General features: G+C 38.5%; 2 protein-coding genes across 3 annotated transcripts; one reads left to right on the top strand and one right to left on the bottom strand.

Annotated features, from left to right (window-relative positions):
* Window positions 1–59: 59 nt before the first annotated feature.
* Window positions 60–3,521, top strand: b3gnt9 (UDP-GlcNAc:betaGal beta-1,3-N-acetylglucosaminyltransferase 9). The gene is made up of 2 exons (XM_026927265.3): window positions 60–215; window positions 1,216–3,521. Exon 2 carries the CDS (start codon window positions 1,540–1,542, stop codon window positions 2,887–2,889), a length of 1,350 nt encoding a protein of 449 aa, XP_026783066.1. The 5' UTR covers window positions 60–215; window positions 1,216–1,539; the 3' UTR covers window positions 2,890–3,521.
* Window positions 3,522–3,795: 274 nt separating this feature from the next.
* On the bottom strand, window positions 3,796–17,376 carry phaf1 (phagosome assembly factor 1). 2 transcript variants are annotated; one of them, XM_026927267.3, is made up of 16 exons: window positions 16,283–17,376; window positions 15,772–15,854; window positions 15,582–15,665; window positions 15,326–15,369; window positions 14,924–15,003; window positions 14,658–14,752; window positions 13,502–13,599; window positions 11,596–11,708; window positions 10,586–10,719; window positions 9,949–10,032; window positions 9,406–9,488; window positions 8,988–9,031; window positions 8,813–8,862; window positions 8,537–8,595; window positions 7,443–7,515; window positions 3,796–6,777 (listed from the first exon to the last, which is right to left on the bottom strand). In XM_026927267.3, exons 1-16 carry the CDS (start codon window positions 16,344–16,346, stop codon window positions 6,688–6,690), a joined length of 1,278 nt encoding a protein of 425 aa, XP_026783068.3. In that variant the 5' UTR covers window positions 16,347–17,376; the 3' UTR covers window positions 3,796–6,687. The 2 variants fall into 2 exon arrangements, with proteins under 2 accessions (XP_026783068.3, XP_026783069.3); XM_026927268.3 differs by having other exon boundaries at window positions 13,502–13,566; window positions 16,283–17,374.
* Between the last annotated feature and the right edge of the window lie 1,771 nt (window positions 17,377–19,147).

Below are 19,147 nucleotides of genomic sequence, written 5' to 3'. Positions count from 1 at the left end.
TTCTTAAAGGGGTCGCCTGCTCTTAAAAAAAAAAAAAAAAAAAAAAAAAAAAGCTCGTCATTCCAGGGACAGCGCGATGCAAGAAGCGTCGAGGCTCTTCTGATTTTATTTATTTTATTTATTTTTGTATCGAACAAGTATTTTAATACGCACCCTGATGTTAGGAATTGCTCTTGTTGAGTTTTAATCTGTCTTTGGTGAGAAAGCAATACTTGGTAAGCTTTTTTCTTACTATTAGATTTACACAGAAAACTTTTCATAACAGTTTGGAATAGACTGTGTGGTCATTTTGATAATAACGTTAGAAAAGCTGAAGAAAAGTTTATACTATGTAGAGCATTTGGGTATGGAGCTTCACATGTTAGGACTGTAACCCGACTTGTGGCACAAGAGATTTCTTTGCAAGAAGGATATTTTACATCTGGACATCTTCAACCAAGGCAGCCCAAGAGGAAATTGCTGTTGTGTTATTCACGCACAAGTGCCAAACTAAACTAAAAAAAAAATCAATGCACAATTCAGCCAATGGAACATGAAGCACATACTTCTTTTACTTCAAAAAAAAAAAAAAAAAAAAAAATTAGTAAACTTCATTGCTCATGTCTGTCACGCCCCCTGTATTTCCTGGCTCCTGGGCATAATAACGGAGCAAGGAATGTTAATGTAAACAGTCATATAAGCTGTTTATCAGGTAAACAACTTTTAAAATCTTCCAACAACGACCATAATGAATCCTGTGAAGTCTATAGGGATGCTCTTTTTGCTGTTTCAAGACTAACTGTGTTTATATGTTGATATCAAAGTTTGTGAGATGCAAAAGGTTCTTTGGCAAGAGTGATATTTTGATTCTAAAACAGATAAGGGCAGTGTACAGTTTTAACACATTTAACACATTTTCCCCTAAACAAAAAAGTAGGATATGTTTTCCTTAAGTCAGCACTGTCCCAATTAAGCCTGCCCTGGACAAGAGTCTGTTCTTCAGCAATAATTTATACATACATACATATATCAGTGAAGAAATTGAATATTTGTGTGTATACAGTACATAGTATCTATTTAGTGCAAAATACTTAAAAATAGTATTATTTTTAATAGCATTAACGAATGATTTTTGCTCACTTTCATGAACGGTGGCAATAATTCTGGGCTGCCTCTTATATCTGATTCACTCAACTCTTATGTGTATCTAATGTAATACTGTATTTCTGTTTTTAGGAACTGCCTTTGACATGGGACATGACAATGTGTGTTAAAAAAATTAACATTTAATACCGACTGTCTTTGACTGGCATACTCAGAATTGACGGTTGTAGTTTCTCAGATTATTTTCCTTATAACACAGAGAAAAGCCTTCCCAGTTGGAAAAAATCAAGCTCACACTCAAGGAGGGGATAAATCGTGCTCCAAATGGAGTCTGGTTGCATTGGAATCATTGGCAATGAGGAAATTGTGACAGTATGATGAATCTGCAGATTCCATGCTTAGTGAGCAAGCTAAAAAACGAGGCTCGTTAAACCCTGGGTTTGAGTGTTTGACACAATGAGGAGAATCCGCATGAAGGGAGATGTCCTCTGCACCCTCATCTTGCTGGTACTAATCTGTATACTGTGGTATGCCCATCAGAGTTTAACACCTATCTGGGAGACGGTGCGTATCGAACATGGCTCTAGCAGCTCTCGAGCACTTCTTGGAGCACCAACAAAAGGAATCTCGTTACCCTCTCAAACGTCTAATTTACTTCATTGTGATCATGAGCCTACACTCCAGACTCAAACCAAATCTAAACCACAGACTAAATTAAAAGCTCCAAAAAGCCAAGTTAAATCAAAGAAAAAAGATGGAAGGAAAAAGCCTACAGCAAAAACCATTACTGTACCCACGCTTCCTCAGTTTGACTTTGAGGATTACCTTCTCAAGAAGGACCAGCGGGAGTTCAAGATGCTCATTGACCAGCCAGAGAAATGTAAAGGACCTAAAGGTGCACCGTATTTGCTGATTGCCATAAAATCAGTAGCTGTAGACTTTGACAAGCGACAGGTTGTGCGACACACCTGGGGCAGCGAAGGTGTAGTCCAGAACGGAATGAACATCATGACCGTTTTTCTTCTTGGAGTACCCCAGAATGTTACGGCGCTTCCCTTGTGGGACAAGTTGTTGGCGTACGAGAGCCACATGTTCAAGGACATTCTGCTCTGGGACTTTGAGGACACGTTCTTTAATCTGACACTTAAAGAAACTCACTTCCTCCAGTGGGTCAACTCAAGCTGTTCAAATGTGAAGTTCATTTTCAAGGGTGATGCGGATGTCTTTGTGAACGTTGAGAACATTCTGGAAATGCTTGGCAGTAGACAGGCTGGCGAGGATCTTTTTGTCGGAGACATCATCTTCCATGCAAAACCAATTCGCAGACGTAACAGTAAATATTTTGTGCCTGAATTTATATATGGCCAGGGGATCTATCCTTCATATGCAGGAGGTGGAGGTTTTGTCATGTCAGGCCACACTGCACTTAGGCTGCATGTGGCCTGCAAGGAAGTGGAACTCTTCCCCATAGATGACGTTTTCCTGGGAATGTGTCTGCTCAGGATCGGTCTCAAGCCAAGCCGTCATGAAGGCTTCCGTACCTTTGGAATTGTGCGTCCATCGGCGGCGCCACACCTGCAGGTGTTTGACCCATGTTTCTACAGAGAGTTGATGGTGGTGCACAGCCTGAACGTGCCACAGATCTGGCTTATGTGGAACCTCCTACATGACCCCAGCGTACGCTGTCATACTAATCAAGCTCATACGGCGGAACCCTTTAAGTGGATAAAAAACGCACCTGAACAGGCTAAACCCGAGGATCCTGGTAAAGCTGACTATGACATGCAAGTGTTTGTGAAGCACTGAGAAGTGTACACTGTGAAATGTAGATAAAGACTGAAGACTTGAATGTAAAAGGTTTGTTATTGACAGTTTCAGCCTGGAGATAATATATCTAAACACACACTGTTTGTGATTGAGCATGAATCACAATGTCCCAGTGTTTGAAAAGTAATTTTTTCCATGGCTACTGATGGCACTGTTATAATCTATAAAAGCAAACTGTGGAGGCCAAGGACATTGTGAATAATATTTTCTAGGGACAGTAAAACCCAGGGGAACAAATTCCACTGGCTAATCATAATGACAGGAATGTGGAATACTGTAGATACTCAAATTGTACGACTTATCACAATTACTCTAACTAAGCATGGTTCTAGACTTCACATCGTTTTAGCTTTTACAGTTAACTTTGTTGGGACCATCTGCTGGTTTTTGTTTGGTAAGAGCTAGTTGGCATTAAATAAAGTTACTAAAGTTACTAAAGTCTGAGGGTGGAAATGCTGTTAATGCCAGAGCACTGAAGGTGAACAAGCACTGTGTAAGATTTTTTCCCCCATTTTTCCTTAAAAAAAAAGAAAACAACCCAAACACCACAATTGTGCCCATATTTATTACATCCAGTCTTCAAATATTATTCTTGCTGAACACACTGTAACAATGTTTAATGAACAAAATTTAATGCAGTTTATAAAATTCCAAATGTCATGCTTTCAGTAGACTAGACGAGAGAAAAACTAGTCACAGCATTTTTGCATGGGTTCAAAGGCCTGGTCAAGCTTATAGCTGGCCCTTTCAATGAATTCTTCACCACAGCTAGAATTATTGCTTTAAAAACAAATGAACAAGAAAAACAACAACAGAATATATGCCTGATAAATACCAAATTTCTAAGTGTTACTTGCGAAATACAAAACACCACATGGCAATGAATCATGATTCACAATGTTTAATTAGGAATCCCATTTCCAGAAATGGGCCAAATATACTGAATCCACAAAAAATAATCACTTTGGAGGATGGGGGTGAAAACGTACAACATGTCAGGAATACAATACATAGCATTTATATGTGCATTACACTGAACAGAAGTTTCTTCTCTGAATCATTCCAATGCAACATTAGCATAAAGTCAAAAACAGGAAATAAGCAAGAATGTTGATGAAAATGAAGCATTCACTTGCTCCCGGCATTAAAAAAGATCCACCTGAGATTGGGCAGGCAATCAGCCCATCAAACTACTCTCTCCTAACATCTTCTAAACGGTACAACTGAGTGGTTGTGTTGCTTCTTTTCAGAATTTCCTGGATGAACTTCTGAACTTGAGACTCCAGTTGTGCATGTAAAAAAATACCCTTGTATGAATGTAAAAGCTATTCATAAGAACTTCAAATAGATTCTATGAAAGTGCGTGTTTTGTTCTGTAGAAACATCACAACCATCAGAGTGAATGTTGAAGAGCTGAACGAGCTGCTGGGAATAATCTGGTGCAACGAATGTAAAAACGTGTCATTATGGGTAAACAAAATTTCCATGGTTGTACCAAAGTACTTAACTTTAATTTGTGACTTGATTTCGTCAGCCCTTTATGACAATTTTACTTTCATACATACTCATTAAAGTTTTTTTTTTTTTTTTTGTGCAAGACGGCTGTAACAGACAGTCCACCGGATTTAGAGTTTAGCTGTACATGCTCAATCATACACAAAGCAGTTTAAATAAATTTCATTAACACTCAAGTCAAGCTTGGCGAGAGATGACAGCGTTAATAGCAGTTCCGACTTTTACTTTTTTTTTTTCTTTAATGTGGAACTTGCTGTAAGCAAGGGTTAAAACTGAGAACATGAACCACAACCTTCCTTCACAACTTGTGTAAATGCACAGGAGACCAATCAATGCCCACATACGCCTGCATCACATACTGCAGAAGCCTGAGCTGCAAAGATTTGTTCAGTGGAGGCTGACAGTCCTGCTACAGAAGAAAACATCATCACACATTTCTATCTAGAAGCATTTGACACTGTGGGGCTCAGCTTTAATTTTTAAAACAACAGTCCTAGAGAATGAGACTACAGCACAGTTTCTGACTTCCCTCATTAAACACATGCCTTCTCTAAACCTTGTAATGAAACAATGAGGTGAATCAGGTGTGTTTTATTTAGCAAGGGAACCAACAAGAAGTGCTAAACGACTGGACTTATTTAGACGAACATAAAATACTAGAAAATCCTCCTGCAGTCCTGCAAGCACTGCAGTCATCTCACATCATCTCCCAACGGTGGTCAACCATGGGCTGCTGCTACAGTGTCCATCTGAACCACCACGGTTTGAAAACTCAGAACTCTTTCAGTTTGAAAGGACAATATGAAGCATATTTGACAAGAGATTTCCAGAGTTCAAACTGATCTGAACCCACATGGTACCATGAGCTTAAAAGGACAAGACTTTAAGAATACACTATTTACAGATCTGTACATAAACGGACACAGCAGCAGAGTGCCGTGGAAAACCTCATGTCTGTCTGGTACAGAAACACCAGCAGACCTCTCTGTAGACCAGAAACCAAAACATAGAGCAACACAGGATATCTAGTACTAAAATACTTTTAAATAAGAGTACAAGAGTAAATAATTATAATAAGGATTTCTGGGAAGTAACCAAAACAAAAAGTTTTTAACTTTCTGGTAAATTAAGATGATCCGTCTATGATTCTTCCTTCTTTGGCTAATATTTTGGCAATTTTGAGATAGTTGAAAAAGATTTATGAGACCAAATCCACAAACAGGGTGAAAGGGAGTGTAGAGAAAGTGGGGGGAAAAGTGTGTGAGATCCAGAAAGTCCAGAGGGCTGCATTACGAGCTTGAAAATCAGTGTTTCCTCTGCCTTAATCTACTCTCACATAATCTCTGCCTCCCACACTCAATAATCCCAACAGTCCTCAGTGGAAAGAAGTCAATAAGTCAGTTGTCAAGTAAATATGATAGTTTGATAAATATGTTTAGTGCAAATGTTAAAAATCAATGCTTTACCTTAAAACAACACTCAGAGATGATAGACAACGAACCTAATGCTAAGCTGAAGATTGCACTGCACAGCTTTGCAAAGGGAGAAGACCCGTGCTGTGTACTTAACCTGCGTACATGTGTTTGAAAGGGAGAAACTCATGTGCCAAGAAAACATTCACAGCACTGACACACCATCACTGCGCAACTAATTTGTGCTTGTAATAACGTACATCATACAGTCCTAACTTAAAAAAAAAACAATCCATAAAGCAACACTTTATTCATGCAGTGGATGCCAGTGTGCCATGTATTTATCTGTACTGGCTGTGTGTGCCGTTACTGCTGTACTGAAATGAACCGAATGTGTGTCTAAAGAGTGTGTAATGTGCAGTAAAGCAACCAGTGATGAAATGCATGTCACATCCACCCTGTGGTGTCTGTGCCTTATGTAGGACAAATTTAGAAATATAAACCCATAACAGCTTCTCTAAGCCTGTTAATGTATGCACAATGCTTATTAATGTAAGAGATAAAATGTGTGTGTGTGTGTGTGTGTGTGTGTGTGTGTGTGTGTGTGTGTAAATGCTTCACTGTGCTATGCTGACACAGACAGAGGAGGAAGGGAGAGGAAGAAGCAATGCAGTCAGTTGTGTGTGTTTCTATAAAGGGGGTCAGGGAAGGACACCGATCCTGGTGTGCAGCTGAAGGATGAAGGAGGATGGCTGGGGAACTCCCAGCACGTGGCTCTCTAGCTTGTGTGATGGCAGCAGTGAGGGAAGGCACACTGCGCTGGTGGGCCCTACAGGGCAGGACGGGAATCTCAGTGAGCACTCGTCTCGGCACGTGGAAGGCTGGCAGGGCGAGGGGCTCCATACAGGGTCACTGATGCTATGTGGTTATTCTGCATCACCTGAAAGCATAGTGACAGAGGCGACATGTTTTGGTGTGTTATCAAGTACTTCACTGTGTGCGCTGAAATACCTGAAAGGTCTACACTCACCAGCTGCTTTAAGAATGCCACCTGTACACCTGCTGATCCAAGCATGTGTCAGCAGTGCAATGCATAAAATCATGCAGATACAGGTCACGAGCTTCAGTTAATGTCAGACTTCAGAATGGGGAAAAACTGTTGATCTCTTGGAATTTTCATGTGCAACAGTCTTGGGTTTACACAGAATGATACAAAACAAACTGAGTGGCAGTTCTGCTTTTCTGCTCACCATGGTTATGAAGAGTGCTTATCTGAGTTACTGTAGACTTCCTGCCAGCTCAAACCAGTCTAACCATTCTCCTCATTTCCATCCACAGAACTGCTGCTCAGTGGATGTTTTTGCAGCATTCTGTGAAAACTTTAAAGACTGCTGTGTGTTAAAATCCCAGTAGATCAGCAGTTTATTAAATATTCTGGCACTTGTCCTATATCTGTATGAATGTATGCATTATGCTGCTGCCACATGACTGGCTGATTGTATAACTGCATGAATGAGCAGGTGTTCCTATTAAAGTGGCTGGTGAGTGTATAGGCTAATTGAAACACAAGTCAAAGTCCCACATACAGTAGCATGACTCACATACCTCGAAGATCATCCTCTGCAGCCCGTAGCAGAATGTCGATCCAAAGGGATTGGTGTTATTAGCGGATGATGACCTGCAGAAAAGTGGATCATTAGTTTAGTAAATAAAACGTGTCAAATTGTAAGTCTTCCATGGTTTTTACCAACAACTTGAAAGAATACTTCAGTGTTGCTACAGCCTAAATTCTCCATCCACCAAATATACAGTATCTGTGCTGAAAAATGAATGAAAAAAAAATCCTATTTACTGAAAACTCACTGATAAACCAAAGGCAGGTATTGAATTAAACGTTTAAAATATGCAACTAAACAATATGAATTCAAAACTACAATACTGAAGATGAATGAACCTCATTCATTCACATTTATAACTGCTTTATCCTGGTCAGGATCAAGGTGGCTCTGGAGCCTAGTCCGGAGTTATTGGGTGTGAGGGAGAAATATATCCTGAATGGGATGCCAGTCCATCGCAGGTCACTGTGCACACGCACATTCACACACTTGTTCACACCAGGGGCAATTCAGCATAGCCAATACATATACATGCATGGTTTTGGGAGGTGGGAGGATACCAGAGAACCCAGAGTAAACCCGGGGAGGATATGCAGAACTCCACACAGACAGTAACCCTGGAGCAACGAAGCAGCAACACTAAGCCACTGTGCCACCCACAAGAGAGGCATAAGAGAATTTTATCAAAGCTGTTCTTAAGTAGTTTGATCAAATTCCAGCTGCAAAAAGAGGCATTTATGTGATTAGGTGTCTGCATTAATAACAAATTAATACTTTAAAAAAAGTATTCCCATTTCTTAATGGACTGATGACACGAATTTAGAGCAAATACCCACAAATAACTTGAACTGAAATAACTGAAAAATTAATTTTTAAGTCATTTTTAAGTCAGCTTCATGTACACAGGTTTGCTGTTCTTTTGCTGAGGAAAAAAACATGTCAAAATTCTTTTCCATGGTAAGCACACATACATTACAAAAAAGTGTTGGTTTTATGTTGATTGGGAAACAAAAATTACTGCACAGATTCCAATCACAATGAATCACAATGACATTTTTCCAAATTCATAGTTGTGTCTCTTACCTATGAAGCACCACTGGTTTCTCCATAGGGTGTCCCAATAACTCCTGGATCTGATCCCACTGAGTGGGAAGAAATACATTTAGCACAGTTACCACAAAACTTTGGACACTGACTCATTTTGCATAAATTCACACATTTACAATTTAATTTAATTTGAATGTATTTATTTATTTCTGTAAAGCTGCTTTGTGACAATGTCCACTGTTAAAAGTGCTATACAAATAAAATTGAATTGAATTGAATTCTATTACAGAGGTGTAAGTTATGTGCAGTCACCTTGCTGTAGGAGGTGAGGATACAATCTTCCTCCTGAGCATCAGTTCCATCTGAAAAACACGAAGGCTTCTAAGACAAGGCAGAGCCTCTAGCTATTTTTGACTGTGTATTCAGGGAGACATGAAATTACTTTCAGGAGTAAAGGTGGACAAGCCTGACAGACATTATCACCCACCTTTTTTAATGATGAGCGGAATCTTAAAATCACATCGATGGTACCTAAAATCGGGAAGGGAGTGAAATTTAGGACATCAAATTCAATAAAGTACTTGATATAAATTGGAACGAATATTAGAGTAACTGTACCACAACTCATGCAAAGTTCTATAAAGCTCCATAGAAATTGAAACTAGTGTACATGAATGCATGCAGAGGCTCAGGTATCTACAGAAATGTGATATTTCATGAGGAAAAACATTCAGAAACCTATTCAGAGTCAATTCCCTCCGCATTTCTGCTCCGCACTACTAAAGTAGTCATTTTTAAAAAAAAATTTTTTTTTTTAAACATCCCTCGTCTGAGGAAATGATCATTCCAACCATGTTCTCTGTGCACTGCTAAACAGAGCTAAACAAAGGCAGCACGAGACTCACATGTTGAAATTGTAATGGCCGGGGTAATTGGTGTGAAGAACAAACTTCTTCACCAGGTGGGTCGTGGAGTCAAACAGTATGTCCTGAGGGGGAAAACAGGAAAAGAGTTATTTGTATAAATATGGAAGTAAACTTGATGCTGCTTGCAATTTCTTTATATGATCCAAAATTAATGTTATCAAGGGCTCCACTAGATTGCAAAGGATTCACAAAGCTACAGTTAAATCTGGGCATCATTTTGGGGTGTGATATTTAGTAGTAGTAGTAGGTCAAGGAAATTTGTCTCATTTGTCTGATGAATGGTGGGAAATTCCCAGGCGTGAGTGTGTATGTGTTTTTGGACACCGGGGGAATTTCCCACCATTCAGTCACCGTACTACAACCAGATGTTCTAAAGCTGTGGTTTCCAGTGTAGGATCAGTGACATATTAAATCTACATCGACTGCTATTAAACTGGTTATAGTTATTCTAGTTAAGCCTAATTGACTCGTCACTGGTATGAGCTGCAGAAAAACAGCTGCTTTCCTACTATAGGCACTTACCACTCCCAGGGTGAAGTAGTTGAAGAAGTAGTCATTACACTTGGATGGGACTTGCTTGTGTGGAGAAGGAGAATGGATCTTCATCTAAAAGATGACATGAGGGTTTTATACATCTCTAAGACATTTACATTAGCAGCGTCTAGCAGACGCCCTTACCCAGAGCAACTTATAGAAGTATTTGTAGACAATATCAAAAACAACATCATGCAAGTACAAAATGAAAGTAAACACACAAGAACAGGAATATATATATATATATATATATATATATACACACACACACACATACATATATATATATATACATATACATATATATATATATATATATATATATACATATATATATATATATATATATATATATATATATATATATATATATATATATATAATGTATGTATGTATGTGTGTGTGTGTGTGTGTGCTAGAGACATGTTAATTCAAGTGCTTGGTGAAAAGTCCAGTAATAAGGAAATACCTTGACAATTACAAGAGACTCTGTGAAGCTGTAAGCCTTTAGACATGGGGCAAGTGCAGTAATCTACCTTTCAGTGAGCATGGGTAAAGTGCTGAAACCAATCAGATGCTTTTCAGCAAGCATTCTGAAACTATGAGCTTATTGCAGTGTCAGTACCTTGTCCTCAGACTTGTAGAAAACCTTATGTGGGGAGCCCAGAGCACTCAGAACATCCTGACACGAATCACCAAAGTAAATGTTCCTTTCCAGCACCCGCACTTTCGCATCAGCCAACACTCCTGGACCGCAGCCTGGGAAAAAAAAAAAAACACACACAGACACACGACTATGTGATGATCAGTGTCAATGCTTGCTTTGGAACATGGCTTCCCTCGGCTGACTGGAAGATGAGAAATGCTACATACTTTTCTTGCAAATTATGTAAAGAGTAAAACAAATACTGGGAGTGCTGTTCTGGGAAAATAATCAAAGAGGTGGTGTGATGAAGTCCAAAGTGAAGACACTCTGAAGTTGATTATTTTCCTATAACTGCATGTTCTGGAGTGCTTTATGCCTCTTATAATTTTCCAATGAGCGACACTTGTTACTTTTTAACCAGTTATAGTTATGTTAATGTTGTGAAATGTCTGCGAAGGTAGTTACTCTTATTACATTATAATAACTATACAGTAACTACAGTCATATCCTCAATAGTCTTTCTTCTCTCTCTTGATGTTAATAAGAGAAATAAACACATGTTTCTGAGAATCCAAAAAGTACAAAGTTCTCTATCCTGAAGATTTTCAGGTAGTGGAAATCTTACTGACTTACTACCACAAAACACTGACAACCAAGACTTAAATATGTCCTTGCAGACATATTTTTTTCTTTGTTAAATGACAAGTTTTCCAAATTTGTTAATTATTAGCCTTAAATTATGCAGCATTAAATTATTAGCCTTATACCTGTGATTGAAATGACAGCCAGCACTACTCTCAGAGCCGAGCGGTTATAGAAAATGAATCTAATGAAACCTTTCTGCTTCAACACCAATCAGACTCAAGAATTCAACAGCGCTGTGATATAATTACATTTAAATAATTAAGAGAAGGGAATGCTGCAGCTCTATGTTAAATCATTAAAGTAAGATCTTGAGATGAGCAAAACAGACTAATATCATCCCAAACCTGCAGTGAGGATGCGCAGTTTGAGACCCAGAGGCCCTGTTCCATCCCTCAGAACATCCACACACTCTGCATACACATTACCAAGGAAACAGGCCAAGGGCATCCCAGGAGCCCTGAGAGTGATAGAAAGAGAGAGAGAGAGAGAGAGAGAGAGAGAGAGAATGAGTGCAATATAGAGACTGTGCATAAGGAAAGTAGTTTTGGAGTCATTTAAGCACTTGAATGCAAACGGTATTTTAAATCCTATTCTCAATTCTACAGCTAATGTGTTGTAAAAAGAATGCATTAGCATTGATCATTAAATTAGCTGCATGTCTAGGGAGCATATCCAACACTTCTCTTTGCACTTACACTGAACAAGATTACATTTTAGACACTCTGGCAAATGTGCGTAGCTTAAAGTCATTTATCTCTTTTTAAGATTGAAAATAACCCAGAGAATTTGTGCCAATTATGCTTCAGGACGCAACTACATGAAGTCAGTATTCAGGAAGGTTTCGTTTTCTAAAAAGCACATGAAACTTAATGATGTAACTAATGATACAGTGATAGAAAATAGTTCAAATTTTAAATAAACAATGCATGTAATGATACTTTGAGCATACATGTAGTGGGGCGTTACACATTATCACATTTATTATCACGTTTCAAGCTTGAGACTTTGTAAGCAACTTTTTTTTTCCTGCAGAACACAGGTTTCAAAATTATTGGCACACCCCATGGAGTGGAAGTTGAGTGGTCTGCACAGAGCCCTGACCTCAACCCCACTGAACACCTTTGGGACACTGACTGCACTCCAGATCTTCCTGACTGACTTCAGCACTTGACCTCACTAATGCTCTTGTGGCTGAATGGGCAAATCCCCACAGCCAAAGCCTTCCCAGAAGAGTGGAGGTCATTATAACAGCAAAAGGGGGACTAAATCTGGAATGGGATGTTCAAAAAGCACATACGAGTGTGATGGGCATGTGTCCACATACTTTTAGCCATATAGTGTAGTTGGTTAAGATTTTCCTGGAGAGAATAACAGCAGTGTAATGTTGAACAATGCTAGAGACACTTGTAGGGGGATCTTGGTCCAGTCTTTCATGCAGAACATATTAAGCTGCTTTATGTTAAGTCTGTGTATACGACTTCAGTCTTTAATTCAGATCACAGGTTTTCAGAACACAGAACTTGTTATCATTGTTAAAAATTCCATTTACAGCCCACTCTTAACTTCCTGGCAGAGGCAACCAGGTATTTTTCCTACCACACATCCTCCTCCAGCCTCAAATTCCTCCCATTAAGGAAAGCTGCAGTGAGACCAAGCCTTGCGTTAAGTTAAGCTGTCTAGGCCAAACAACTTAGACCTTTGAAACTTTATTATTAAGGCCCTGATTCTGCCTAATAGGATTTATAGCTGATTATGTATTTTTAAATCCATTAGTTTCGCAGGTCAACTTACATCTGACTCTTCTGTTGAAAACCCTTTGGTTTTCCCCATGGTGATAAATGATAAAGAAAATTTACAAGTGTGCAAGTGCATATTTAGGTCTTCAGAAACAGGACAATGGCAAATGCAGCAACAGGGCTCCTGGCATTTGACAGCGTTTTTTTTTTTTTTTTTTTTTTTTTAAACTTGAATTTCAAGGATATTCAAGGATGATAATTTACATTTTTAGGGCTGCCAATTGTTTCTGCCTATAAACACATTTTGTTGGAAAACACTATTATGAAAAATATTGCTTATGAGAACTTTTTTGTGTTATAAAAAGTAAGTAGTTTGAATGTGCTAGTTTTGAATAATTCTGCCTAATCTCTTTCAGAGATTTTCTGCCTCAAAGATTTTGTGTTCTGAGATTATGATTTGATTCACATGCTAGGCATGTGTACACACACCCGAACACAAACACACAGCTCTTACTTGGTTTCTTGAAGGTTGTTTCCAGTGTAAATATACATCCTCTTCACTGTAGCCCCATGAGGAATCTGCAGGGAGGCCAAGCCATGGGCAAAGTTAGGCTGCCAAGGTAAAATAACTTGGAATGGATTGGCATGCGGGTGTAGGTGTGGCTTTAGCATGCAAAAAAAACTTTCATATGGACTCTTGAACATAAAAATACTTGTTTATATTATATAAATCATTTATAATGGCTAAGGATGATGGGAAGAAACTAACAGTTCCTTTAGAAGGGTGTTTTAGGGTGTTGTAGAAGTTCTGCTGTAGAATCATGAAAATTCGTCATTCTTCTATAGCAAAGTGAAGCACTGGAGCGTTTTGCTATTTTTAAAACTCACTAGATGGCAGCTTCTCAAAATATCTGGTTCTCAGTCTTTCAGAATTTTACCACAGGGCTGTTAAATTCTTTGAATCTGATCAGTCAGAAGCTGTTGATTCATCTCCTATAACAGTTCAGCTCTGATGGTGAGGGATGTAATTAAAATGACAGGTTTATATTAATAAAACATATTTCTTTCAAATACATTATTGTTTCTATAGTAACAGCTCAATCACAGGGCTTGTACAGCAGATACTCACCATCTAAAGCTAATAATGAAGCTTTCTGCAAGGAGATCTTTATTTAACATTTATGGAAGGATTCTTCAGAGTTAAAAAAAAAAAAAGAAGCTAGTGAGGGAATGATTATAGCTGCTATAATGCAACTGATAAGAAGAATTAACTTGTTTCACAGACATTCCTCAACATTAAATGTAACTATAAATTGGTTTTAAAAAAATCATGAAGTGTTATTCATTTAAAAATAAAAATTGGTAAATGTTGAGAAATTAATGTGGTATAAGACAACTAAAACACTTTGGGACATGCTGTGAAAATAATCAACTTCGGGTTGGTAACAAGCATCAGACCACCATGTCATTGATTACTTTCCTATAACAGCATGTCCAGTCAGGTTTTATTGCTTACATACAGTATATTTTAGTTTCTCCTGAGATTAGCCAGTTGACAGTTGTGATGCAATTTCTGAAATATGATGGAAGAATCTTGAAAACGATTAAAGCTTTATGATGTGCGGCAATACACTGGGGAAAAGCACATGCAATGCGGACAGACAGCTTACCTCGTATTTTGGGGCTTCGCTCCATGAGTCTAACTGAAAGGAGAATGAGAGACCTCGGAAGTTCAGATGGAAGAGCTGTTCTGCAGCATTGTACACTGGGTAAGAAAGGACAAATATTTAATTACCATGAGGAATTCTTGGAAAGGTCAATGCACATGCCTCCCTAAATAGACATTTAAACATGTTGTACACTTGCAGTCCATACAATATCAGCCAATATGGCAGTATTTCTTCTAGTGTGGGAACAGAGAGACTGTACGCCGTACCTCCTGGATGAGTAGCGCCAAAGGACTGGTCAATCTGCTCTATGGTAGGTGCTATTGCCTGAGAGTTAAAATGTACTCCACTGTAAGATAAGGAAGAAGAGATTATGTTTGTTCTGTGCAATACATGAACAATGTGCATACTTCTAACCCTATTAGTTTTTCCCCCCAGCAGGTGGTGCTGTAGCTCTGAGCCAATGACATGCCAATTAATTTTTTTTTCTCCCAAAAGTCTTTCAAACAAAGGCCAAGATGCGATTTTCTGGTCAGTACATGTCCTGACAAGTCTTGATAATAGTATGTGACCCAGTTTTCACTGTTATTTTATCCTGCATTTTCTCCTGTAGTGGACCAAACGTTAGAATATATACTATATACCTGAAAATATACATGTATATTACTTACCAGTATTTCAGTTTCACCTTGCTCAAGTCATACACTTCAATAACCTGCAAATAATAATGCTTGACTCAGTGGACACAGGCTCACGTAAATGCGTAACAAAATGTGAACAGATAACAGAACAGACAGAACACAAAACACAACTAAAAAACTGTTTAAAGCAAATTTTAATTAAAAAAAATTAGCAAAGCTATTTCTCAGTTTCTGTAAACGCACGCACACACACACACATACATACACACACATACACACACACAACCTTCAGTCTCTGATTGCAGGCATCAAACAGCAGTTTAATTCCATCCTGAGTCAAGTTGAGTATGAGGTCGTGACTGAGTGGCATCTGTAAGGAAGAGAAACATGTTCAAGGAACAAGATCTAGCATTAGTTTGCCTTTATTAGTGTTTCCCCCCCCTTTTACAAACTAATGATGATTTGTCAGTCCTTACTTGTTCGCTGTAGAGCACCTGGACATTCTTGATAATTCGGCAGTGCTTCTGCAAGATGGAAATGGCCTGGGCCAATGGCATTCCTTTAAGAAATAAAAACAATCCTTTTCATTAAAGTAACTAATGCCTTCTAAATATGAATATGAATATTAACATGGCCAGTTTGTATCAACTTTTTTTTTTTTTTTTAAATGTATCCTTTAGCCAAAGGACAAGGGGGGGAAGAAAAGAGAAAAATCAATTTCCAAACAGTATACAAGCTCACTGCAGTGTGAGATAGTGTGAGATGAAATGACTCAATCTTTATTTACATTTATTCATTCGGCAGATGCTTTTTTATTTCCCCTCCAAAGCAATTTACAATGAACACAGCTGAGCAGCTGATGATAAAGATCTTGTGAAGGACTCAACCCTGGCAGCTGGGTGGTGAGGATTTGAACTCACAACCTTCTGATCAGTTGCACAAAGCCTTAAAAACCAGTTCCCAAGCTGCTTTTAGTCTGAATCTTACCTAATGCGAATTCCCATTGTTCATTTCCCAAAGAGCGCTCAGGAACCACCTCCAGATCCAGCATTGGGTTTTCAGAGGGCTTCTCGGACTGGGCCAGAGCTGGACCTTTCCTCTCTCCCACACTACAGACTAAAACTGCTGTTACACAAGCGTCAGCTTCTCCTGCACCTCTCCCACAGGCCACATCAACATCAACCTCACACTGTTTATGGCTTTCAAATCTGTACACACGATTCAGTAGCCGAATAAACCCTGAAGCGGTTTAACAGTTTAACGCGATCCTATTCCTTAATTAATTAATTAATTAGTGTCTGCATATTTATAAATATCAGCATGAAAATACTAGCTAATGGATACAAGCACACTTGCTTAGAAACACGTTTAAAATGACACAAAGAGGCATAAATACATAAAATTTTTAAATAGGATGAACGGTTACAGGTTGTTTTTTCCTCTAACTAAAAATCAATCAGTCCAGCGGTTAAAGAGAAATGTTTATAATGCACACAGCCACTGTGAAGCACTCGAGCACTGCCAACATCACACACACTCACACACACTCTCACACACACTCACACACACACTCACACACACACTCTCACACAGATTGTGCAACCTAGTCGCCCTCCTGAACTGCAAAACACGCTCTTTTATTGTATTCACTACTCACTGGTGTACTAATTCAGCACACGGCTAACAGCTAATAAACCAAGCTAGTCAGTTTAGCTACCTTTCCTCTCAGGCTCAGACCACTGTAGTTAAATTAACTAACGGTTTCAACACAAACACGTCAACACACACTTACACACATACACACACAGTGACTCGCCTAGCCTTGTTTTCTTTCTTCACTCAGGTTCAACAGCTAGCGAATTTCAAAACACTGACACCACACTCTTCATAACGCCTCAGTTCTCTCCACCTTCCTCGAATTCAGTCGTAATTCTTAAACCTGCGCTTCTGCTTAAGTCTCACTTATGTTTATCTTTAGCGCGACACAATTAAAAAAAAAAAGCCCTGCACAGTTCCAACGGCAACTTCCATCAAAAACACCTCGATCAGCTGATATTTCAACTTCCGGTGTGAAGAGTCGCAGCACTTCCGAAACCGCAGGCGTCTTTCTAGTTGTCAAAGTAACAGTCCTGTGACGAATAAGAATAAGCTGTTGATGTTTTAGTGTAATAAAAAGCACTTGGAAAAGTATTTATCAATTTTTAAACTAACATTTAACTCCATGTAATATCCTTCCTTTTTTATGGATTGTAGTAACTCTTTGCCGTACTACTAATTTGAAAGGTTTCAGGGTGACACCTTTCTAAGTGTAAATCCACAGCATTTAGCCTTCCACATACAATTTACTGCAGGGTTTAGCTTACTGCCTAAGTTAACTTGCTGTCCTGGAGGAGACACACTTCTGATCTTCTAAACACACTTCTAAAAATGTCCACCAGATGGTAGCATACACAGCGATACTGACACACACACACACACACACACACACGATCAAACAAAGAAGGTAGGCAGGGGAAAAGTTAAATAAAGGATAAAATTAGAAATAAATTAAGTAATACACACACACACACACGTAGTACTATGCAAAAGTTTTAAGCACCCTATTTTTTTAGTACAAACTTTGTTATAGATTTTTATTGTATGACTTCTACATTATTGATTCAGTACAAAAACATTTTAGATTCCAGACATTAGTTTTCCAGCACAAAATTAAATGTAACAGAAAAATGTTTGTATGTCAGTAAAGAAAGCAAGAAAGAGTTTTGCTTCAAAAATAAGAAGCAAGTGTGACAGTCAAAGTCTCCAGAAGAACTGTGGCTGGTTCTGCAAGATGCTCAGTAACACTTACAGCTCATTTCCTTATAAAACTGCACATATTGTACCTGAGACTACTATTTTTTTTTAAGTGAAGGATCACCACACAAAATAATGACTTTGCTTCATTTATTACTGTTTAATGCTCTTTAAATTATTTTTTTTTAAAAATGTAGAAACATTTAATTTAATTATTTTTTGAAGGCATCTTTGCTCTACAGCATTTCTTTGCATGTGCCTAAGACTTTTGCACAGTACTGTATGTGTGTGTGCCACAATGTGCCAAACTGTTGCCACAATGTGGGAAGCACATAATTGTATAGAATGTCTTTATATGGTGTAGCATTACAGTTTCCCTTCACTGAAACTAAGAGGCCCAAACCTGTTCCAGCATGACAGTGACCCTATGCAAGTGAGTTCTATGAAGATATAGTTTGCCAAGGTTGGAGTAGAAGATCTCAAGTGGCCTGCACAAAGCCCTGAACTGTAAATGCACACCAGGCCTCCTCAACCGACATCAGACATTAGTGCCTATCCTCATTAATGCTCTTGTGACTGAATGAACACAAATTCCCACTCCAAAATCTAGTGGAAAACCTTCCCAGAAGAGTGGAGGTTAATATAACAGCAAAGGGGGACTAAATCTGGAATGGGATGTTCAACAAGCACATATGGGTGTGATGGTAAGGTGTCCACAAAATTTGAATCATATAGTGTATATTCAATATCCATTTACATTCAGATAAATGATTAATATCTTGAATATTTAATATTGAAGATTCTGTACTATTTCTAGGTCTCTGTTTAAATGTAAGCAAATTTGTGATACTGACCATGTTAACTGCTTTGTACAAAAGGTCAGATTTTCCTCATGCCTAGCCAGCCTGAGTGCACACTGTCATTAAAAGCAAAAAGGGAACATACCCAATACTAAGAGACTCTGACATTCATGTGACTATTTTGAAGATTCTACTTTTCACTCAACTTGTTTTCAGTAATATGATTTGTAATGAAAATTGTATTAAATGAGAAAAGGCT

Source organism: Pangasianodon hypophthalmus, chromosome 6 (genome assembly GCF_027358585.1).
Source record: "Pangasianodon hypophthalmus isolate fPanHyp1 chromosome 6, fPanHyp1.pri, whole genome shotgun sequence".
Classification (NCBI taxonomy): domain Eukaryota; kingdom Metazoa; phylum Chordata; class Actinopteri; order Siluriformes; family Pangasiidae; genus Pangasianodon; species Pangasianodon hypophthalmus.
The sequence above is the reverse complement of the archived record's forward strand: the minus strand, read 5'-3'. Positions and strand labels throughout refer to the sequence as shown.